The sequence below is a fragment of the Ciona robusta genome, chromosome 1 (assembly GCF_009617815.1).
Source record: "Ciona robusta chromosome 1, ASM961781v2".
Classification (NCBI taxonomy): Eukaryota; Metazoa; Chordata; class Ascidiacea; order Phlebobranchia; family Cionidae; genus Ciona; species Ciona robusta.
The window spans coordinates 3023560-3042145 of NC_143235.1; the positions used below are offsets into that span (position 1 = coordinate 3023560).

General features: G+C 35.5%; 1 protein-coding gene across 8 annotated transcripts; it reads right to left on the reverse strand.

Annotated features, from left to right (window-relative positions):
* Window positions 1-991: 991 nt before the first annotated feature.
* On the reverse strand, window positions 992-17445 carry LOC149741379 (uncharacterized). 8 transcript variants are annotated; one of them, XM_089889184.1, is made up of 43 exons: window positions 17118-17440; window positions 16175-16251; window positions 14997-15141; window positions 14496-14575; window positions 13943-14093; window positions 13411-13490; window positions 12874-13036; window positions 12649-12728; window positions 12422-12581; window positions 12223-12302; window positions 11997-12156; window positions 11755-11834; window positions 11497-11656; window positions 11140-11219; window positions 10877-11036; window positions 10373-10452; window positions 10116-10275; window positions 9709-9788; window positions 9447-9606; window positions 8806-8885; window positions 8581-8740; window positions 8382-8461; window positions 8156-8315; window positions 7914-7993; window positions 7656-7815; window positions 7299-7378; window positions 7036-7195; window positions 6532-6611; window positions 6275-6434; window positions 5868-5947; window positions 5606-5765; window positions 4965-5044; window positions 4740-4899; window positions 4498-4577; window positions 4174-4327; window positions 3440-3519; window positions 3119-3278; window positions 2663-2742; window positions 2477-2588; window positions 2019-2117; window positions 1628-1720; window positions 1410-1450; window positions 992-1181 (listed from the first exon to the last, which is right to left on the reverse strand). In XM_089889184.1, exons 1-41 carry the CDS (start codon window positions 17200-17202, stop codon window positions 1629-1631), a joined length of 4758 nt encoding a protein of 1585 aa, XP_089745310.1. In that variant the 5' UTR covers window positions 17203-17440; the 3' UTR covers window positions 992-1181; window positions 1410-1450; window position 1628. The 8 variants fall into 8 exon arrangements, with proteins under 8 accessions (XP_089745310.1, XP_089745363.1, XP_089745348.1 ...); XM_089889237.1 differs by lacking the exons at window positions 10877-11036; window positions 11140-11219 and having other exon boundaries at window positions 17118-17445; XM_089889222.1 differs by lacking the exons at window positions 11997-12156; window positions 12223-12302 and having other exon boundaries at window positions 17118-17444.
* Between the last annotated feature and the right edge of the window lie 1141 nt (window positions 17446-18586).

The window sequence follows — 18586 nt, forward strand, 5'->3', positions numbered from 1 at the left end:
GCTTGAGAATGATTAAGAATGAACTGGTTTATTTTAAATAGAAAAAAAGGCTACAGCGCCCTGAATGAGTTGCAACACGTCGGCAAGATTTCAATAATCAATTACCCGCACACCGCCCCAACGCGTTTGATAATCAAATGCAATCTCCAAAATTTAAGCCCTGCGGCTTTTGTATCAGACTGACAAATGTTTTTTATATGTACTGTGATGTCTAGAAAAGTTTAGAAGGATACTTTGGCTTACCGTATCCTAAACCGCTGAAGTGTTCACATGTTTTATAATACCGCTTCCTTTTGGGTCCCTTATCGGGAAACGACAGTCATTATAACACGGGTGTTCTGTTTCACACAACTCGTGCCAGCTTACGAGTTACCACATAATATGAGTAATCACGAAATTTTCTGAATATTTATTGAAAGTTTTGAAGCACTTGGTCGGTATATAGTGCTACGATCTGTGACTTATATAGAAATACGATGTCACCGAAACTTAACGGAGCGACGTAATCAGTTAAAATAGGGATGGCTGCGTAACATTCTGTATAAGGTGGGGTAAGATGGGACATGTTTTCATTCCATTTTCTCCTCCAATTTGGTAGTAAACTACGGCTATTTACAGAAATATATAACTGTAGTCCAGCAACTTTTAAAGGGCGTGGCTAATTAGTAAAATACGACCAAGCAATACTTATACTGTTAGGTGCTAACAGTATCCCATCTTATACCCACACAGTACGATATTTTAAAAACAGCCCAAAGTAAACAAGCCCTGTAGCCTGAACGTGCAAGACGACATGCAGACAGTAATCTGCGATTCGTGTTTAAATAGCCCAATGGTATATATTAATTTATGTGACTCATTTAACCAGCAATGCGCGGCGGAGGCACGACAGTGGCTATACAGGCTTTCCGTTAAAATTCATAACGATTGAAGCAATTTCCCTTTAGTGTCTTGCCCAAGGACAACAGCAGAAATGCATACGAAAAGAGAATACAAACATTGCATTGATTTATTGAGCATTCAACAACTACGTGCATCATATAAGCCTAAAGACGGCAAGAATTACAGTATCAAGGTTTTGGATTGAAAACTTGTGCAGAATATAATAAAAGCAGCTGCGAATAAATCTTTATGTCGAAGCATCACCGCTGGCTTGTGGAATTATAAAGAATTGGCAAAATCTGTAAAAAGTAGGAATCTGAATGTCTGTGTTATTCTACTGTGGAGATATCGTTAGCAGATAATGATCTCTAATTATTAATAATAATTTAACAACTAATTTGAAAATCGTGGGGATATAGTTCTTTTTTTCTTTTTTTAATATTCTTTGTCGTCTGCCAAATGAGATAAACGAGAATGGAAACATAAACCAGATTACCCCTACCAAACATATAACAACATATACTTACAAATAAAATAACTTTTCGTCAGCAGAAGCACTTGGAAGCATCTGTGAATATTTGAATAATTTAGTATTTTGATTCAAGCGTTTAGAATTCTTCTCGGTAAAGACATAATTTATATGATATTTTAAATAACTTAAGGAAATGTTTTAACGTTTTTCCAAAAAAAAACGTAATTTCGTTTTTTTTGTAAAATTGTTTTATTTTTTTTCTAAATACTTTACCTTAACAACCAGGAACATTGTGTGACCAATCACACACAGATAACGTTGGGTTGAAAACTGTGCCACTTGCGCAAGGCATGACGTACAAGATACCTGCAGATACAAATGTTATTTAGAAGATTTGGTCAGTCAAATAAAATGCCAGTTTTAAGTCCCCATCATATAGTACTGTGGTGTATGGGATTGGACACCTTTAGCACATATTATCCAAGTATTCTTATCGTGTTTTAAACAATTAACAACGGTCTCTGGTAGTCTTGATGATATGGTTTATAAGTCTTTAAATTTTTTTGTTTACTACAAAATGGAGCGATAAAAAAAGAATGAAAACTAATAGAGGGATACTGCAGCCTATTCTTAGCCTCAGAATATATATTGAGGTATAACTAACCTGCTCCACACTGGTAGAAATGTGTACAATCACCAGGTTTCTCAAACGGACCAGTACTTAGTGGTTTATCATCTGCGTCCTTACACGTCGGCGAACCGCCTGTAAAAAGGTTCAGATTTGTCGTTTAGGTTGTTAAGGTGAATGAATAAATGAATGAATAAACGAATGAATAAACGAAAGAATGTAACTTATTTTTCCTCGCGTGGCCGGAAGATGACAGTCGTTATAACACGGGTGTTCATTCACCTCATGCCAGCTTACGAGTTACCATGCATGCTACTTTATGGGTGATTATTTTTTTTACTTTTTTATTTTTTATATATGACTGATAATTTGGACAACTCATTAGTGGCCAATGGGTTGGAGCAATTGCCGTTAAGGGACTATGTAATCCCACAATTGTAACAGGGACAAGCCTTGAACCCGGTGGTATTGAGTTTGAAAAAAATGTGTCTTACCGCTTGAGGCACCACAACCAGGAACGTTCTTAGGCCAATCACACACACCAATTGCTGGGTTGAATGCAGTTCCTGGAGCGCATGGCATTGTATGAAGGTAACCATTAGAGCACTGTCGAATGGAAGGCATAGGGTGTTTAAAAGTCACATAAAATAGAAGCTATTATAAAAAGTGTAATCACTTACTTGGTAGAAGTTGTCACAATCTTCAGGTTTTTCAAATGGACCAGTGCTCATTGGTTTGCCATTAGAATCCACGCATTGAGCTGTAGACCAGAAGCAGTGTGTTTATTCATTTCATTCACTCATTCAGTGTAACAAATATAGTTTAAATACTTAGTGCAAGTGATAATAAATGAATGTAACTTGCTTTATGGACGGAAAAGTTACAAATGTAACTTTGTGGTTCTACTTTTAAAACATTTTTTATAAATCGGTGATAATTTAGACAACCCATTAGTGACCACTAGGTTGGAGCAATTGCCGTTAAGTGTCTTGCCCAAGGACACATACGCCCACAATGGTATAATTCTAATATATTGAATTTTAAGCAATAGATCAGTTAGTAGTTAGGTAAAAGCCCAATAATAGGTTACTAACACAGCATGTCAAACACAGAGCATAGGGAATGCAAAGATTTACCATTAAATGGTGGTGATGTTGTTTTTGGTGCTTCGGTTGTTGTTGTTGCTGCTGGGGCACCACAACCGGGAACATTGTATGGCCAATCACACACACTTATTGCTGGGTTGAACGCAGTTCCTGGACCACATGGCATAACATGGAGGTAACCATTGGAGCACTGTTGGAAAAGAAGGTATACCGTGATTAAATGTGTACAAAATAGAAGGTTTTATAAAAAGCCTGGATAATTTCTTGGTAGAAGGAGTCACATTCACCAGGGTTCAATTGTTTAGTAGGAAACAAAACAGAAGGTATCAATATGAAAGTGTGAGTACTTACTTGATAGAAGTGGTCACAATCTCCAGGTTTTTCAAACGGACCAGTGCTCATTGGTTGGCCATTAGAATCCACGCATTTTGCTGTAAATTTAACAGAACATATAATGGCTTTTTAGAATGGTTAGGCAGAATGGAAAAGATAATTTTAACACTGTGTATATGCAGAGTCAGTGGTTTTAAAGAACGAAATGACTTTTTTTGCATTTTTTCCAGCTTAGTTGATGCTATTAAACTATGGGCGATTTCTCTGATGCGGCGAGTGTTGAATAAACTGTTGTTTTTAAACAACATGTATAGTAGAGTGAGAAAAGATGGGACACTTACTCATTCTGTTTTCTTGTCAATTTTGTAGTACACAAAATATAGTCAAGGAACTATAAAACTGTATTCTCATGACTCCCATAAACCATTGTTATTTGTTTAAAACACGATCAGAATATTTCGATATTGTGTGCTAAAGATGTCCCTTCTTCCCCCACCCTACTGTATGTTTCCTTTGGTGGTTGTAACAATTATAATTACATTTACAAACCAATGTAAGAAGTATTGTAATTAATAATATGTAAAATAGAATATTCTACCACTCAACGCTGCTTACACATATTTGTAACAGGTGTAAAACTGAGAATACCATAACATACTAGGTCAAATGGGGCTGTAGTCAAAATTGGGGTTACATGCTATTCCAGAAACCTCTAATGTGGTTTATGTGTATAATGAGCTATAAGCACTTACGATCTATTGTTGGTGCTTGGGTTGGTGGAACTGTGGTTGGGGCTGAGGTACCTCCACAACCAGGTACATTGTAAGGATAGTCACACACACCAATTGCTGGGTTGAATGCAGTTCCTGGAGCGCATGGCATTGTGTACAAGTAACCATTGGAGCACTGTCAATAAAATATGTGTTGTTAAAATTGCAAAAAAAAGTACACAAGTAACCATTGGAGTAAAACAAGTTTTCGATTGCAAAAAAAAAACATTGAAGCACTGTTGTTATTGTATAAGATGTTTAAATATGCATAAAGTAAAATTCGTATAGAAAAATGTGAGTACTTACTTGGTAGAAGTTGTCACAATCTCCATTTTTTTCAAACGGATTGGAACTGAACGGTTTGCCATCAGAATCCAAACACTCCTCTGTAAATTGAACTCTTGGTTAGCAGAGCAATATTGTTACAGGAATATAAAAAACAAACAAAAATTGTACTTGTGAGCAAGAATGAGTTAAGCAAACAGGAAATTTTTTGAAAAGTAATTAGACAACTGTATGTATATCTTTAAAAAGTTAATAGATCTTACTATCAAATGGTTTTGTGGTTGGTTTTGGTGCTTCGGTTGTTGTTGTTGCTGCTGGGGCACCACAACCAGGAACATTGTATGGATGGTCACACACACTTATTGCTGGGTTGAATGCAGTTCCTGGAGCGCATGGCATAACATGAAGATAACCATTGGAGCACTGTTGATTAATAAAAAACAGATAAGTCAAAGTATAAACATGTATTTTGTAGCTAAATTGCTTACTTGGTAGAAGGAGTCACATTCACCAGGGTTCTCAAATGGACCAGTGCTGATTGGTTTGCCGTTAGAATCCAAGCATTCCTCTGTTAATTCAATACAAACCCATTTGTGAGCATAAAATATTATAAGTACAACTACATACAGCAGTTGTGTTTTAAATGTTAAAACTTCAATTTTACAATGATTCACAGTCGCATTGTAAATGTAATAAACATTAGCAGAATTTGCTTCTACATAAAAATATTGAATAGCACTTAGATATTCTAAAGTAGCATGGCAACCTAAGGTATAACAATGTAGTGTGTTATTTAATGTTTTACAGTCTGTTACAAGTTACTAAGTATGCAATTTTGTAGGTAGATTCAATATTTCACTATTTTATCTATATGGTCAACAATTTAGACCACAAATTAGTCACAACTGTATTTTAGCAATAGCCAATATATGTTTGGCCCAATGACAAGACACATGTAAACAATAATAACAGTATCAAATCAAGCCTCAAACCCAATTTTATGGTTACAATGCAAATGCTCTTACCACTGTATTTTGGTGCAGTGAAAATCTTGATATTGTAAATTAAAGTTACGATATTTTAAAGCAAAAATACAGCAACAAATTAGGATATTTTGTGAAGAACTTACTGTCGAATGGTTTTGTGGTTGGTTTTGGTGCTTCGGTTGTTGTTGTTGCTGCTGGGGCACCACAACCAGGAACATTGTATGGATGGTCACACACGCTTATTGCTGGGTTGAATGCAGTTCCTGGAGCGCATGGCATAACATGGAGGTATCCATTGGAGCACTGTTGATAAGAAAACGTATGTTGTTTAAATATACGTACAACAGCTAAAATTTCAATAAAAAGTTTCAGTATAAACATGTATTTTGTAGCTAAATCACTTACTTGGTAGAAGGAGTCACATTCACCAGGGTTCTCAAATGGACCAGTGCTGATTGGCTTTCCATTAGAATCCAAGCATTCCTCTGTGATTTAAACAAAAACGTTTTGTAAATTAAGTAAAACTCACTAATATGTTTGCGATAAACAACAATTTGAAAACTTATGCAAATTTCTTGCATTAAAGATTACTGTAGACATAATCTAGGAGCTGTATAACTCAATACTTTTGTTCGTTCATTGTTGGTACTGTATATTACATCTTTATAAGCACGATCAAAGATATATTTAGCCATTTAAGCGGTACAAACAAAAGAAAGCAAAACAATTCTAAACTTTTAAAATAAAAACTTTAATGATTAAATGCAACTTGCTGAAACTAAACTAATATTTAAAGGGTGTTTTATGCTTACTGTCAAATGGTTTTGTGGTTGGTTTTGGTGCTTCGGTTGTTGTTGTTGCTGCTGGGGCACCACAACCAGGAACATTGTATGGATGGTCACACACACTTATTGCTGGGTTGAATGCAGTTCCTGGAGCGCATGGCATAACATGGAGGTAACCATTGGAGCACTGTTGGAAAAGAAGCAAGAGTTATTTAAATATACGTACAACTAAAAGTGTCAATAAAAGTCTTAAAGTATAAACATGTATTTGTTAAATTACTTACTTGGTAGAAGGAGTCACATTCACCAGGGTTCTCAAATGGACCAGTGCTGATTGGTTTGCCATTAGAATCCAAGCATTCCTCTGTAAGTTAAAAAAACAAACTTATTTATCTCTTCTCTTCAACCAATACAAAAAAAATAAAAAAAAGTGTATAAAAAGGACTGTGTTAACTTGGTAATTACTATGAATCCTACAACAGTAGTTCTTACAGCCTTTTAAAAAAGTTGAAATTTAGGTGTGTTTAAATTGATGGTCCCCGAAATTAATGTAAAAATACCTTCTTTTCCACATAACTAAAAAATCGTTACTACAAAAAAATTGCTGTTAGAATCCAAGCATTCCTCTGTTAATAAAAAGAGCATTTCAGAATTGCCCATTTACTTGACTATACCATAGGAAACCAACAGTGTGCTGAGACTTTTTGTAGGAACGGACTGTAGCTATAACAATTTAAAGGGCAACTTGCTAGAATCCAACTAATATTTAAAGGGTGTATTATGCTTACTGTTAAATGGTTTTGTGGTGGGTTTTGGTGCTTCGGTTGTTGTTGTTGCTGCTGGGGCACCACAACCAGGAACATTGTATGGATGGTCACACACGCTTATTGCTGGGTTGAACGCAGTTCCTGGAGCGCATGGCATAACATGGAGGTAACCATTGGAGCACTGTTAAAAAGAAAGCGCATGTTGTTTAAATATGTATACAACTAAAAGTGTCCATGCAAAGTCTCAAAGTATAAACATGTATTTATCAAGTTAAATCACTTACTTGGTAGAAGGAGTCACATTCACCAGGGTTCTCAAATGGACCAGTGCTGATTGGTTTGCTGTTAGAATCCAAACATTCCTCTGTAAGTTACAAAACAAACTTATTTATCTCTTCAACCAATACAAAAAAATAAAAAAGTGTGTGAAAAGGACTGTGTTAACTTGGTAATTACTATGAATCCTACAATAGTAGTAACAGCCTTTTAAAAACGTTGAAATTTAGGTGTGTTTAAATTGATGGTACCTGAAATTAATGTAAAAATACCTTCTTTTCCACATAACTAAAAAATCGTTACTACAAAAAAAATGCCCCCTGTTAAATGCTAGTTAGTGAGTGCTTATGAATTCTAAAACTTACTATCAAACGGTTTTGTGGTTGGTTTTGGTGCTTCAGTTGTTGTTGTTGCTGCTGGGGCACCACAACCAGGAACATTGTATGGATGGTCACACACGCTTATTGCTGGGTTGAATGCAGTTCCTGGAGCGCATGGCATAACATGGAGGTAACCATTGGAGCACTGTTAAAAAGAAAGCGTATGTTGTTCAAATAAACATACAACTAAAAGTGTCCCTGCAAAGTCGTAAAGTATAAACATGTATTTGTTAAATCACTTACTTGGTAGAAGGAGTCACATTCACCAGGGTTCTCAAATGGACCAGTGCTGATTGGTTTGCTGTTAGAATCCAAGCATTCCTCTGTTAATAAAAAGAGCATTTCAGAATTGCCCATTTACTTGACTGTACCATAGGTAACCAACAGTGTGCTGAGACTTTTTGTAGGATTGGACTGTAGCTATAACAATTTAAATGGCAACTTGCTAGAACCCAACTAATATTTAAAGGGTGTAGTATGCTTACTGTCGAATGGTTTTGTGGTTGGTTTTGGTGCTTCAGTTGTTGTTGTTGCTGCTGGGGCACCACAACCAGGAACATTGTATGGATGGTCACACACGCTTATTGCTGGGTTGAATGCAGTTCCTGGAGCGCATGGCATAACATGGAGGTAACCATTGGAGCACTGTAGATCATTGAAATACAGATAGGTTAAAGTTTAAACATGTCTTTGTAAAATTAAATCACTTACTTGGTAGAAGGAGTCACATTCACCAGGGTTCTCAAATGGACCAGTGCTCATTGGTTTGCCATTAGAATCCAAGCATTCCTCTGTAATTGAATAGATAAATAGAATAAGTATTTAGTATTAATTACTGAAACATAGCTTCTGCAACCCCAATATGCTTTGCCAAAACTAAACTAATATTTAAAGGGTGTATTATGCTTACTGTCAAATGGTTTTGTGGTTGGTTTTGGTGCTTCGGTTGTTGTTGTTGCTGCTGGGGCACCACAACCAGGAACATTGTATGGATGGTCACACACACTTATTGCTGGGTTGAATGCAGTTCCTGGAGCGCATGGCATAACATGAAGATAACCATTGGAGCACTGTTGATTAATAAAAAACAGATAAGTCAAAGTATAAACATGTATTTTGTAGCTAAATTGCTTACTTGGTAGAAGGAGTCACATTCACCAGGGTTCTCAAATGGACCAGTGCTGATTGGTTTGCCGTTAGAATCCAAGCATTCCTCTGTTAATTCAATACAAACCCATTTGTGAGCATAAAATATTATAAGTACAACTACATACAGCAGTTGTGTTTTAAATGTTAAAACTTCAATTTTACAATGATTCACAGTCGCATTGTAAATGTAATAAACATTAGCAGAATTTGCTTCTACATAAAAATATTGAATAGCACTTAGATATTCTAAAGTAGCATGGCAACCTAAGGTATAACAATGTAGTGTGTTATTTAATGTTTTACAGTCTGTTACAAGTTACTAAGTATGCAATTTTGTAGGTAGATTCAATATTTCACTATTTTATCTATATGGTCAACAATTTAGACCACAAATTAGTCACAACTGTATTTTAGCAATAGCCAATATATGTTTGGCCCAATGACAAGACACATGTAAACAATAATAACAGTATCAAATCAAGCCTCAAACCCAATTTTATGGTTACAATGCAAATGCTCTTACCACTGTATTTTGGTGCAGTGAAAATCTTGATATTGTAAATTAAAGTTACGATATTTTAAAGCAAAAATACAGCAACAAATTAGGATATTTTGTGAAGAACTTACTGTCGAATGGTTTTGTGGTTGGTTTTGGTGCTTCGGTTGTTGTTGTTGCTGCTGGGGCACCACAACCAGGAACATTGTATGGATGGTCACACACGCTTATTGCTGGGTTGAATGCAGTTCCTGGAGCGCATGGCATAACATGGAGGTATCCATTGGAGCACTGTTGATAAGAAAACGTATGTTGTTTAAATATACGTACAACAGCTAAAATTTCAATAAAAAGTTTCAGTATAAACATGTATTTTGTAGCTAAATCACTTACTTGGTAGAAGGAGTCACATTCACCAGGGTTCTCAAATGGACCAGTGCTGATTGGCTTTCCATTAGAATCCAAGCATTCCTCTGTGATTTAAACAAAAACGTTTTGTAAATTAAGTAAAACTCACTAATATGTTTGCGATAAACAACAATTTGAAAACTTATGCAAATTTCTTGCATTAAAGATTACTGTAGACATAATCTAGGAGCTGTATAACTCAATACTTTTGTTCGTTCATTGTTGGTACTGTATATTACATCTTTATAAGCACGATCAAAGATATATTTAGCCATTTAAGCGGTACAAACAAAAGAAAGCAAAACAATTCTAAACTTTTAAAATAAAAACTTTAATGATTAAATGCAACTTGCTGAAACTAAACTAATATTTAAAGGGTGTTTTATGCTTACTGTCAAATGGTTTTGTGGTTGGTTTTGGTGCTTCGGTTGTTGTTGTTGCTGCTGGGGCACCACAACCAGGAACATTGTATGGATGGTCACACACACTTATTGCTGGGTTGAATGCAGTTCCTGGAGCGCATGGCATAACATGGAGGTAACCATTGGAGCACTGTTGGAAAAGAAGCAAGAGTTATTTAAATATACGTACAACTAAAAGTGTCAATAAAAGTCTTAAAGTATAAACATGTATTTGTTAAATTACTTACTTGGTAGAAGGAGTCACATTCACCAGGGTTCTCAAATGGACCAGTGCTGATTGGTTTGCCATTAGAATCCAAGCATTCCTCTGTAAGTTAAAAAAACAAACTTATTTATCTCTTCTCTTCAACCAATACAAAAAAAATAAAAAAAAGTGTATAAAAAGGACTGTGTTAACTTGGTAATTACTATGAATCCTACAACAGTAGTTCTTACAGCCTTTTAAAAAAGTTGAAATTTAGGTGTGTTTAAATTGATGGTCCCCGAAATTAATGTAAAAATACCTTCTTTTCCACATAACTAAAAAATCGTTACTACAAAAAAATTGCTGTTAGAATCCAAGCATTCCTCTGTTAATAAAAAGAGCATTTCAGAATTGCCCATTTACTTGACTATACCATAGGAAACCAACAGTGTGCTGAGACTTTTTGTAGGAACGGACTGTAGCTATAACAATTTAAAGGGCAACTTGCTAGAATCCAACTAATATTTAAAGGGTGTATTATGCTTACTGTTAAATGGTTTTGTGGTGGGTTTTGGTGCTTCGGTTGTTGTTGTTGCTGCTGGGGCACCACAACCAGGAACATTGTATGGATGGTCACACACGCTTATTGCTGGGTTGAACGCAGTTCCTGGAGCGCATGGCATAACATGGAGGTAACCATTGGAGCACTGTTAAAAAGAAAGCGCATGTTGTTTAAATATGTATACAACTAAAAGTGTCCATGCAAAGTCTCAAAGTATAAACATGTATTTATCAAGTTAAATCACTTACTTGGTAGAAGGAGTCACATTCACCAGGGTTCTCAAATGGACCAGTGCTGATTGGTTTGCTGTTAGAATCCAAACATTCCTCTGTAAGTTACAAAACAAACTTATTTATCTCTTCAACCAATACAAAAAAATAAAAAAGTGTGTGAAAAGGACTGTGTTAACTTGGTAATTACTATGAATCCTACAATAGTAGTAACAGCCTTTTAAAAACGTTGAAATTTAGGTGTGTTTAAATTGATGGTACCTGAAATTAATGTAAAAATACCTTCTTTTCCACATAACTAAAAAATCGTTACTACAAAAAAAATGCCCCCTGTTAAATGCTAGTTAGTGAGTGCTTATGAATTCTAAAACTTACTATCAAACGGTTTTGTGGTTGGTTTTGGTGCTTCAGTTGTTGTTGTTGCTGCTGGGGCACCACAACCAGGAACATTGTATGGATGGTCACACACGCTTATTGCTGGGTTGAATGCAGTTCCTGGAGCGCATGGCATAACATGGAGGTAACCATTGGAGCACTGTTAAAAAGAAAGCGTATGTTGTTCAAATAAACATACAACTAAAAGTGTCCCTGCAAAGTCGTAAAGTATAAACATGTATTTGTTAAATCACTTACTTGGTAGAAGGAGTCACATTCACCAGGGTTCTCAAATGGACCAGTGCTGATTGGTTTGCTGTTAGAATCCAAGCATTCCTCTGTTAATAAAAAGAGCATTTCAGAATTGCCCATTTACTTGACTGTACCATAGGTAACCAACAGTGTGCTGAGACTTTTTGTAGGATTGGACTGTAGCTATAACAATTTAAATGGCAACTTGCTAGAACCCAACTAATATTTAAAGGGTGTAGTATGCTTACTGTCGAATGGTTTTGTGGTTGGTTTTGGTGCTTCAGTTGTTGTTGTTGCTGCTGGGGCACCACAACCAGGAACATTGTATGGATGGTCACACACGCTTATTGCTGGGTTGAATGCAGTTCCTGGAGCGCATGGCATAACATGGAGGTAACCATTGGAGCACTGTAGATCATTGAAATACAGATAGGTTAAAGTTTAAACATGTCTTTGTAAAATTAAATCACTTACTTGGTAGAAGGAGTCACATTCACCAGGGTTCTCAAATGGACCAGTGCTCATTGGTTTGCCATTAGAATCCAAGCATTCCTCTGTAATTGAATAGATAAATAGAATAAGTATTTAGTATTAATTACTGAAACATAGCTTCTGCAACCCCAATATGCTTTGCCAAAACTAAACTAATATTTAAAGGGTGTATTATGCTTACTGTCAAATGGTTTTGTGGTTGGTTTTGGTGCTTCGGTTGTTGTTGTTGCTGCTGGGGCACCACAACCAGGAACATTGTACGGCCAATCACACACACCAATTGCTGGGTTGAATGCAGTTCCTGGGGCGCATGGCATAACATGGAGGTAACCATTGGAGCACTGTTAATCAAGAAAGTATTTAAATTTGTACATAACAGAATGAATTATTCAGTGTGCAATGGCTTACTTGGTAGAAGTTGTCACAATCTCCAGGCTTTTCAAATGGATTAGAACTGATTGGTTTGCCATCAGAATCCATGCACAGTTCTGTTATAAATTAAAGTTTAAACATGCCTTCAAAAGCCCAAGGTTGCATACATAGGAATAGTTAACTTGTGCAGTATCCAACCATTGAACTAAAGGAGCTACTTTGAACTTTATTGTAACCATGCGTTGATAAAACTATGCTTACTATCGAATGGAGATAAAGTGACTTCGGGAGTTCCACTGCCACCAGAACCGCTGCTGCCAGACCCAGAACCACATTCACCATTGTCATGGTCACACACACTTATTGCTGGGTTAAAATATGTGTTGTCTGGACAAATCTTTATGTGCAGATAGCCGTTTGAACACTGGTAATAATGAATTTGTTTGATTCAGTTAGCTTTAGAGATTTTGAAATTACTTAAAATGACTTTTATCTAAATAATATGTAACAGCTCATTTTATAAAGCGAAACAACACCAAACCAGTATATAATACACGGTTTAATATAACCTACTCTGGTTAAACAGGGAAAACTGATTTATACACCTTTCTAGTTAAAACTCGTGTATTTCATTATACAATATAGCACAAATGTGTATAGTAAACCCATAGACAGTACGGAATGTACACAAACGCTATATTGTAACATCTTTTTAAATCTTTATACGCAACAGTCAAAATAAAAGTTTTAAAATAGACGTCACCCTATGACTACTTGAAAACAGCACAACTGACTAACCTGGTAGAATGAATTGCAATCGTTTGGATTTTCAAATGGTCCCGTCGAGGTGGGCTGGTTGTTCGCATCCACACATTCATCTAAAAAATATACATTTTAAAATATATTCAAAAAAATAAAACTGAGTAATGACTCTATTCTGTGGCGTTTTGCGTTTCTGTTTTGTAGTATATATTTGTGATTATTAACTAAAAATATGCGGGTTTAAATTCATCTGTCCTACATGTGCCGCATAAATTGTACTGCACTGTTTGTAAATTCACTTTTGACAAAAGCGCGGGAAAGTTTAAATGTTTCGGTTCAGTGGTTTCATGGTTCCCAATACCAAAGTGGGAAGCAGTGTAGAGTTATTTCCAACAACTCTTAATATTTTTTTATAATTAAATTGCTTTAGTGTCTTCCCACAAAACATATTTATCAAACGTGTGGCGATGTAGAAATTTTATTTGAAAACACGTATTTCAAAATTAACGCCCAGTTAGACATTTTTTTGTGTTTTTTTTTTTATAAAAAAAGTATTTTTTAAAGTCACCGTCAAAGGGCTTTGTTGTAGTTTCTGGCGCGCTGGTTGGTGCTACACCTCCGCAACTGGGGACGTTTTTCGGATAGTCACAATAGCTGAGTGCTGGGTTGTAAACTAAATCTGGTGGGCACCCCAATGTGTAAAGCTGTCCGGCAACACACTGTAAAAATAGATACAAGGTTGTAGTAGTGTGTGGGGGGACGGGACACATTTAGAACATCATGTAAAAACATCCTGAACGTTTTTAAAGATTTAACGGGCTATGGGAGTCGTGAGAACACAGTTTTATAATTCTTTTAATGTTCTGTTTGCCATCAAATGTCCCTCACCCGACTATACAATTTATTTATTTTAACGTGCATGCATAACGAGTTAATAACAACAATGCCTCATTGCACATCATATAAAATGGTGTCCCATCGACCCGTTTTATTTAGCATGGTAGTTGGATTTGCGCAGGCCAAGTGCAGTAGTTCGTCAATAGTTGACTAAATTATCAGCTATATATACATTAGAATTATTTTTTAAAAAGATCCGCGCCCCAATAATATAAACATTTTACCTGATAGAACAATGCACAATCATCTGGATTTGCGAAGGGTCCTTTGGTAATTGCATTTCCATCAGAGTCCAAGCACTCTTCTGTTAATTTTATTAAAGTTAAACTTATACCAATTGAACACTATTGAGCGGGAAAATGTATGCAAATTTTGATCAGACATTTGTATAGGTGTCTATAAGACACCCTTCAGTGTCTACCTATAATATATCTTCAACGGAAATCTTAAGTGCTGCTTATCATGAGTCAGCGAACTTGAAGCGGAAAGTGAGACAGGTTTAGAGTGTGCTTAGTCATCAATAAAGAATTTCTGACGCACATCGGAACTTATAGGAGCCATTAACTTGTAACCACAATATGTGGAATGCAAACAAAGTAAATGTCAACGTGACGTACTCATCTCACTGATGGACTCTGTAGGAGTAACACGTAATGCGAAAATAAATTATAATTAGTTAGTTATGCAGATTTAAAAAACTGCTGCTGTTAAATTTTATCACTTACTATCGGCTGGCTTGGTTGGTGGAGCTGGTGTACTGGCACTACCTCCGCACCCATCTACGTTTTCTGGGTGGTCGCAGACGCTCAGAGCGGGACTGAATGCTGTGCCCGGAGCGCATGGCATCGTGTAGAGGTAACCATTCGAACACTGAAAGAATTATGAAATAAACGTCAAATTTTAACTTTCGGGTAGACATTTAATCAATGTAAATAAAAGTGGTTTTAGGAACGCAAATATTGAACCGGACATAAAGAAGTTGAGATAAGATATCTTATAGTGTTATCAAAGCCAGGTTTTAACGAATATCTTATGGAAATAGGCTATAGAGTCTGAAGTGTATTTAATTGTTGACGAAGTCGAGGCAAATTGGTTTGCTTTGAGCAAAGATAAGAACGGCGGTGAGCAACAGCCAAAGTCATCGGATTGATATTTGCCAACCAATTAAAGATACAGTAAATACACTTTATATAGCGATAAGCAGCAATTTAGTTATTTGAAGAATCTTTAAGAAATATACTTATCATCATAGAATGCTGGCATTTTTATTGGCAGTTTGTGTATTTGATTATGTTTTTTTTTTAAATGGTAGAATTATATCACATCAAATCCGTTTAGTTTTTAGGAGAATAAAGGTGCACTATTTGAATTTTAAACTTAATTTACAAAGTTTGAACTATTTAAAATTAAATCACATAAACGTTATTTTTTGTATTTTAATATATAGTATCATTTCATAAAAAGTCAAGTATTCCTTTCCTTTCCGTGTCATTTGTTTACACAGTTTCGTAGGTTTTACTGCCCGATTCAGTTAAAACACAAAGGGTCATAGCTATGGCGACGTTCCTTTAGGTTTTGTAAACATAAAATTATGAGAGTTTATAGGGGTCCATTGCGAGTTATCGTTCTTTCAACAATAATTTACGAGGTTCACCGACGTAAAACTGCTGACACGCGAAAAGTATCGGTCATGCGGTCAACGAAAAGGAGAATATATTTCCTAAATACCAAATGTGCTTAAATACAAAAGTAAAATGGTACAAATAAAAGATTACAATGAGGATAACCTTTACAAAGTGGAATGCCTTCTATAGCAAAAAGCAATATGACAAAAAAATAGTTTAAATAAATGTGGGTGGGAATTGTAGCATGTTGGTCAGTTCAAAACAAATATGATAAATACCTGATAAAAGTGATCGCAATCCCCGGGTTTTTCAAATGGTTTCGAGCTGATAGGTGCTCCGGCCTCGAAGCATTTTGCTGAGGAAAAACGCATTAATATTTACATGGTTATTTGAGAGCTTAGGTAGTAAAAAATAAAACTTTGTTTTAAAGATTTGAAGCCGCTGTAAAATAAATATTTTGTCGGCAGTTACTTTACGGAATGATTCTGTAAATTTTTTAAACGGTCGTTCATTGATTAATGAGACAACCTCTAGATCAGGAAAGATCATTGCTACACAAACACTAAAGGCATAAAAGTTTAAGATTTAACTGTCCGTGCCGTTCTCCAATCGTGAACTCTTTTTTAAGAGAGTATCCTTTGGAAGCAAGACAACAAGTTAACGACGCATCGTGCGTCACACCGCAATCTTAGTTTGTGTGGTGACCTCGACATCGTTGTTTGGCAAATAAAATAAAAAGCGATTACAGACATGATTGACGACGCCCAACTCTTTGAAAGTTTGCGAAAAATGTAGATGGAATTTGAAACGTTATAGAGGTAACGACCTGCTATGATGTTCCCGTTGAATATTTCTTTAAGCAGTAGAATTACAAGAGGTTTTACTTGATATTAAGCAAATTGCTTTAAATTAGCAATTTCCACCAATATGAATCTCTAAACAAAACTCGTGTTTTCAATATATTTAATAAAAAACACTATGCCGTTTTTGTTTTATTTTTAGATTTATGTATTCAACGAGCGTGGTTAAAAATGCTTCCGTTTTATTTATTACTAATAAAGTTTGCCAAAAGTTAATACAACTCTTTCCATATTTCATTTAGTATTTAATACAGATATGCGTATAAACTCAAGAATGCAATATAACAGCCAATAGCACTATATAAAAACAACCATAAAAAACTACTGATAAAACAATGTTTAAAAATATATTTAAACTTACAGTTAAGCTCCGCTTTTTTATCTACAGGTTTTCCAAGTGCACAAGTCGTCAGGGCGCACAAAGTTATGATAACAGTTAGCTTCATCTTGTAAGGCGAAGTTTTCAGTTTCTTCAGGAACAGCGGCGTGTTTGCCGCGACTCAATCTTCTCGTCTTGAAGATGTGACGTCTCTGGACGCCTTATATACATTTCTATGTTTGCCCAGTAGTCGTTGCGGCCAAAACACATCACCTGATTGTGCAACTCTCATTTGTTTGCTCACGCGTCGCTATAGGTTGAACTTTCTTTGGAACTCTCGAGATTTCCGTTCACGCTTCCCAAAGTAGATAGTGTTTGGACTTACTCACATGCATGGTGTCTGTCGTGGCAAATATACCAAAGTGAGTAAAATGACGTCATACTTATCGGAATCCTTCTCGCATCTACGTCATATTACGTCACATCGAAATGCCTGCATAACTTTCATACCCATTCATGCAATTTTGATTTTCGATTCGACTAAATATGACTGTACAAAGCGTGGATGACTACGTAAGAAGCAATTACTAAAGTGAAAATCTAATTAAAGCGAATTAATTACTTTTAACATACCTGGTTTGTTGAAGCGACTGAAGAATAAACCATAAGAAAACGAATACTGGCCTACAACCATAAAGTGTGGTCGCTTTTCATATTATAAAGTATAAAAAATATATAGGTTAAACTTTTGCGAAGATTAAATCACTATATGTTTTCTCTAAGAAATATTGTGTGTTTTTACTATACAAAATAAATAACAAGATTTATGTCAAACTTCTTTGTGCTTTGTTATTTAAGGTACAATATAAACTCTCCAATTACCAGGCGCACAAATCGTAAATTCAAGTTATTGTTGGGTTGCAAAATCCTGGTTTTACAAGTTTAACGACATCCGCCAATGTGTGTTTGATCAAACGTCATATAAGGTGGTGTCATCTGAAAATCGTCACATTTAAAAAACGACGATAATATTGACTGACCTGATTTGAACTCCTATCTGACCAGTCAGCGGAATGTAATTTTATTGCGTGTTTGGAGCATTCCAGAAGGATTAATTGTTCACCAGTTACAGGAATAGAAGTTATTTTTGCCGACTCGTCTAATGCGTTGCGATAACAAGTTATCGCGATTTATCGCTATTTTCCATTTTATTTTATCCATTTTAAAATTTTCAAAATTTTTTTCAAATATTTTTAAAATTTTGAAAAAAAAAACAAACTATTTTCCATTTTAAAATAGTACTTTTGGAAACAATTATTTTTATTTGTATAATACAATTGGTTCGGTATTTCTCAACCACATATTAAACGAATTTAGATGTGGTATGTATTTTACCAATAAGTAATATATAACTAGATTCACATACCGATTTGCACTTCTTCCTTGTTTTCATTTCTTATAGATGTTTTCGTTTTCTACCTTGTTTTTGTACCCGAAGCAGCAAATTAAAT

Coding starts and splice junctions, on each gene's coding strand:
- LOC149741379 (XM_089889184.1), bottom strand. CDS start 17,202: ATGAAGCTAACTGTTATCATAACTTTGTGCGCCCTGACGACTTGTGCA. Junction 4,578..4,739: donor AACCACAAAACCATTTGATA/GTAAGATCTATT, acceptor TTCAATTTACAG/AGGAGTGTTTGGATTCTGAT. Junction 4,328..4,497: donor ATTGTGACAACTTCTACCAA/GTAAGTACTCAC, acceptor TTTTATTGACAG/TGCTCCAATGGTTACTTGTA.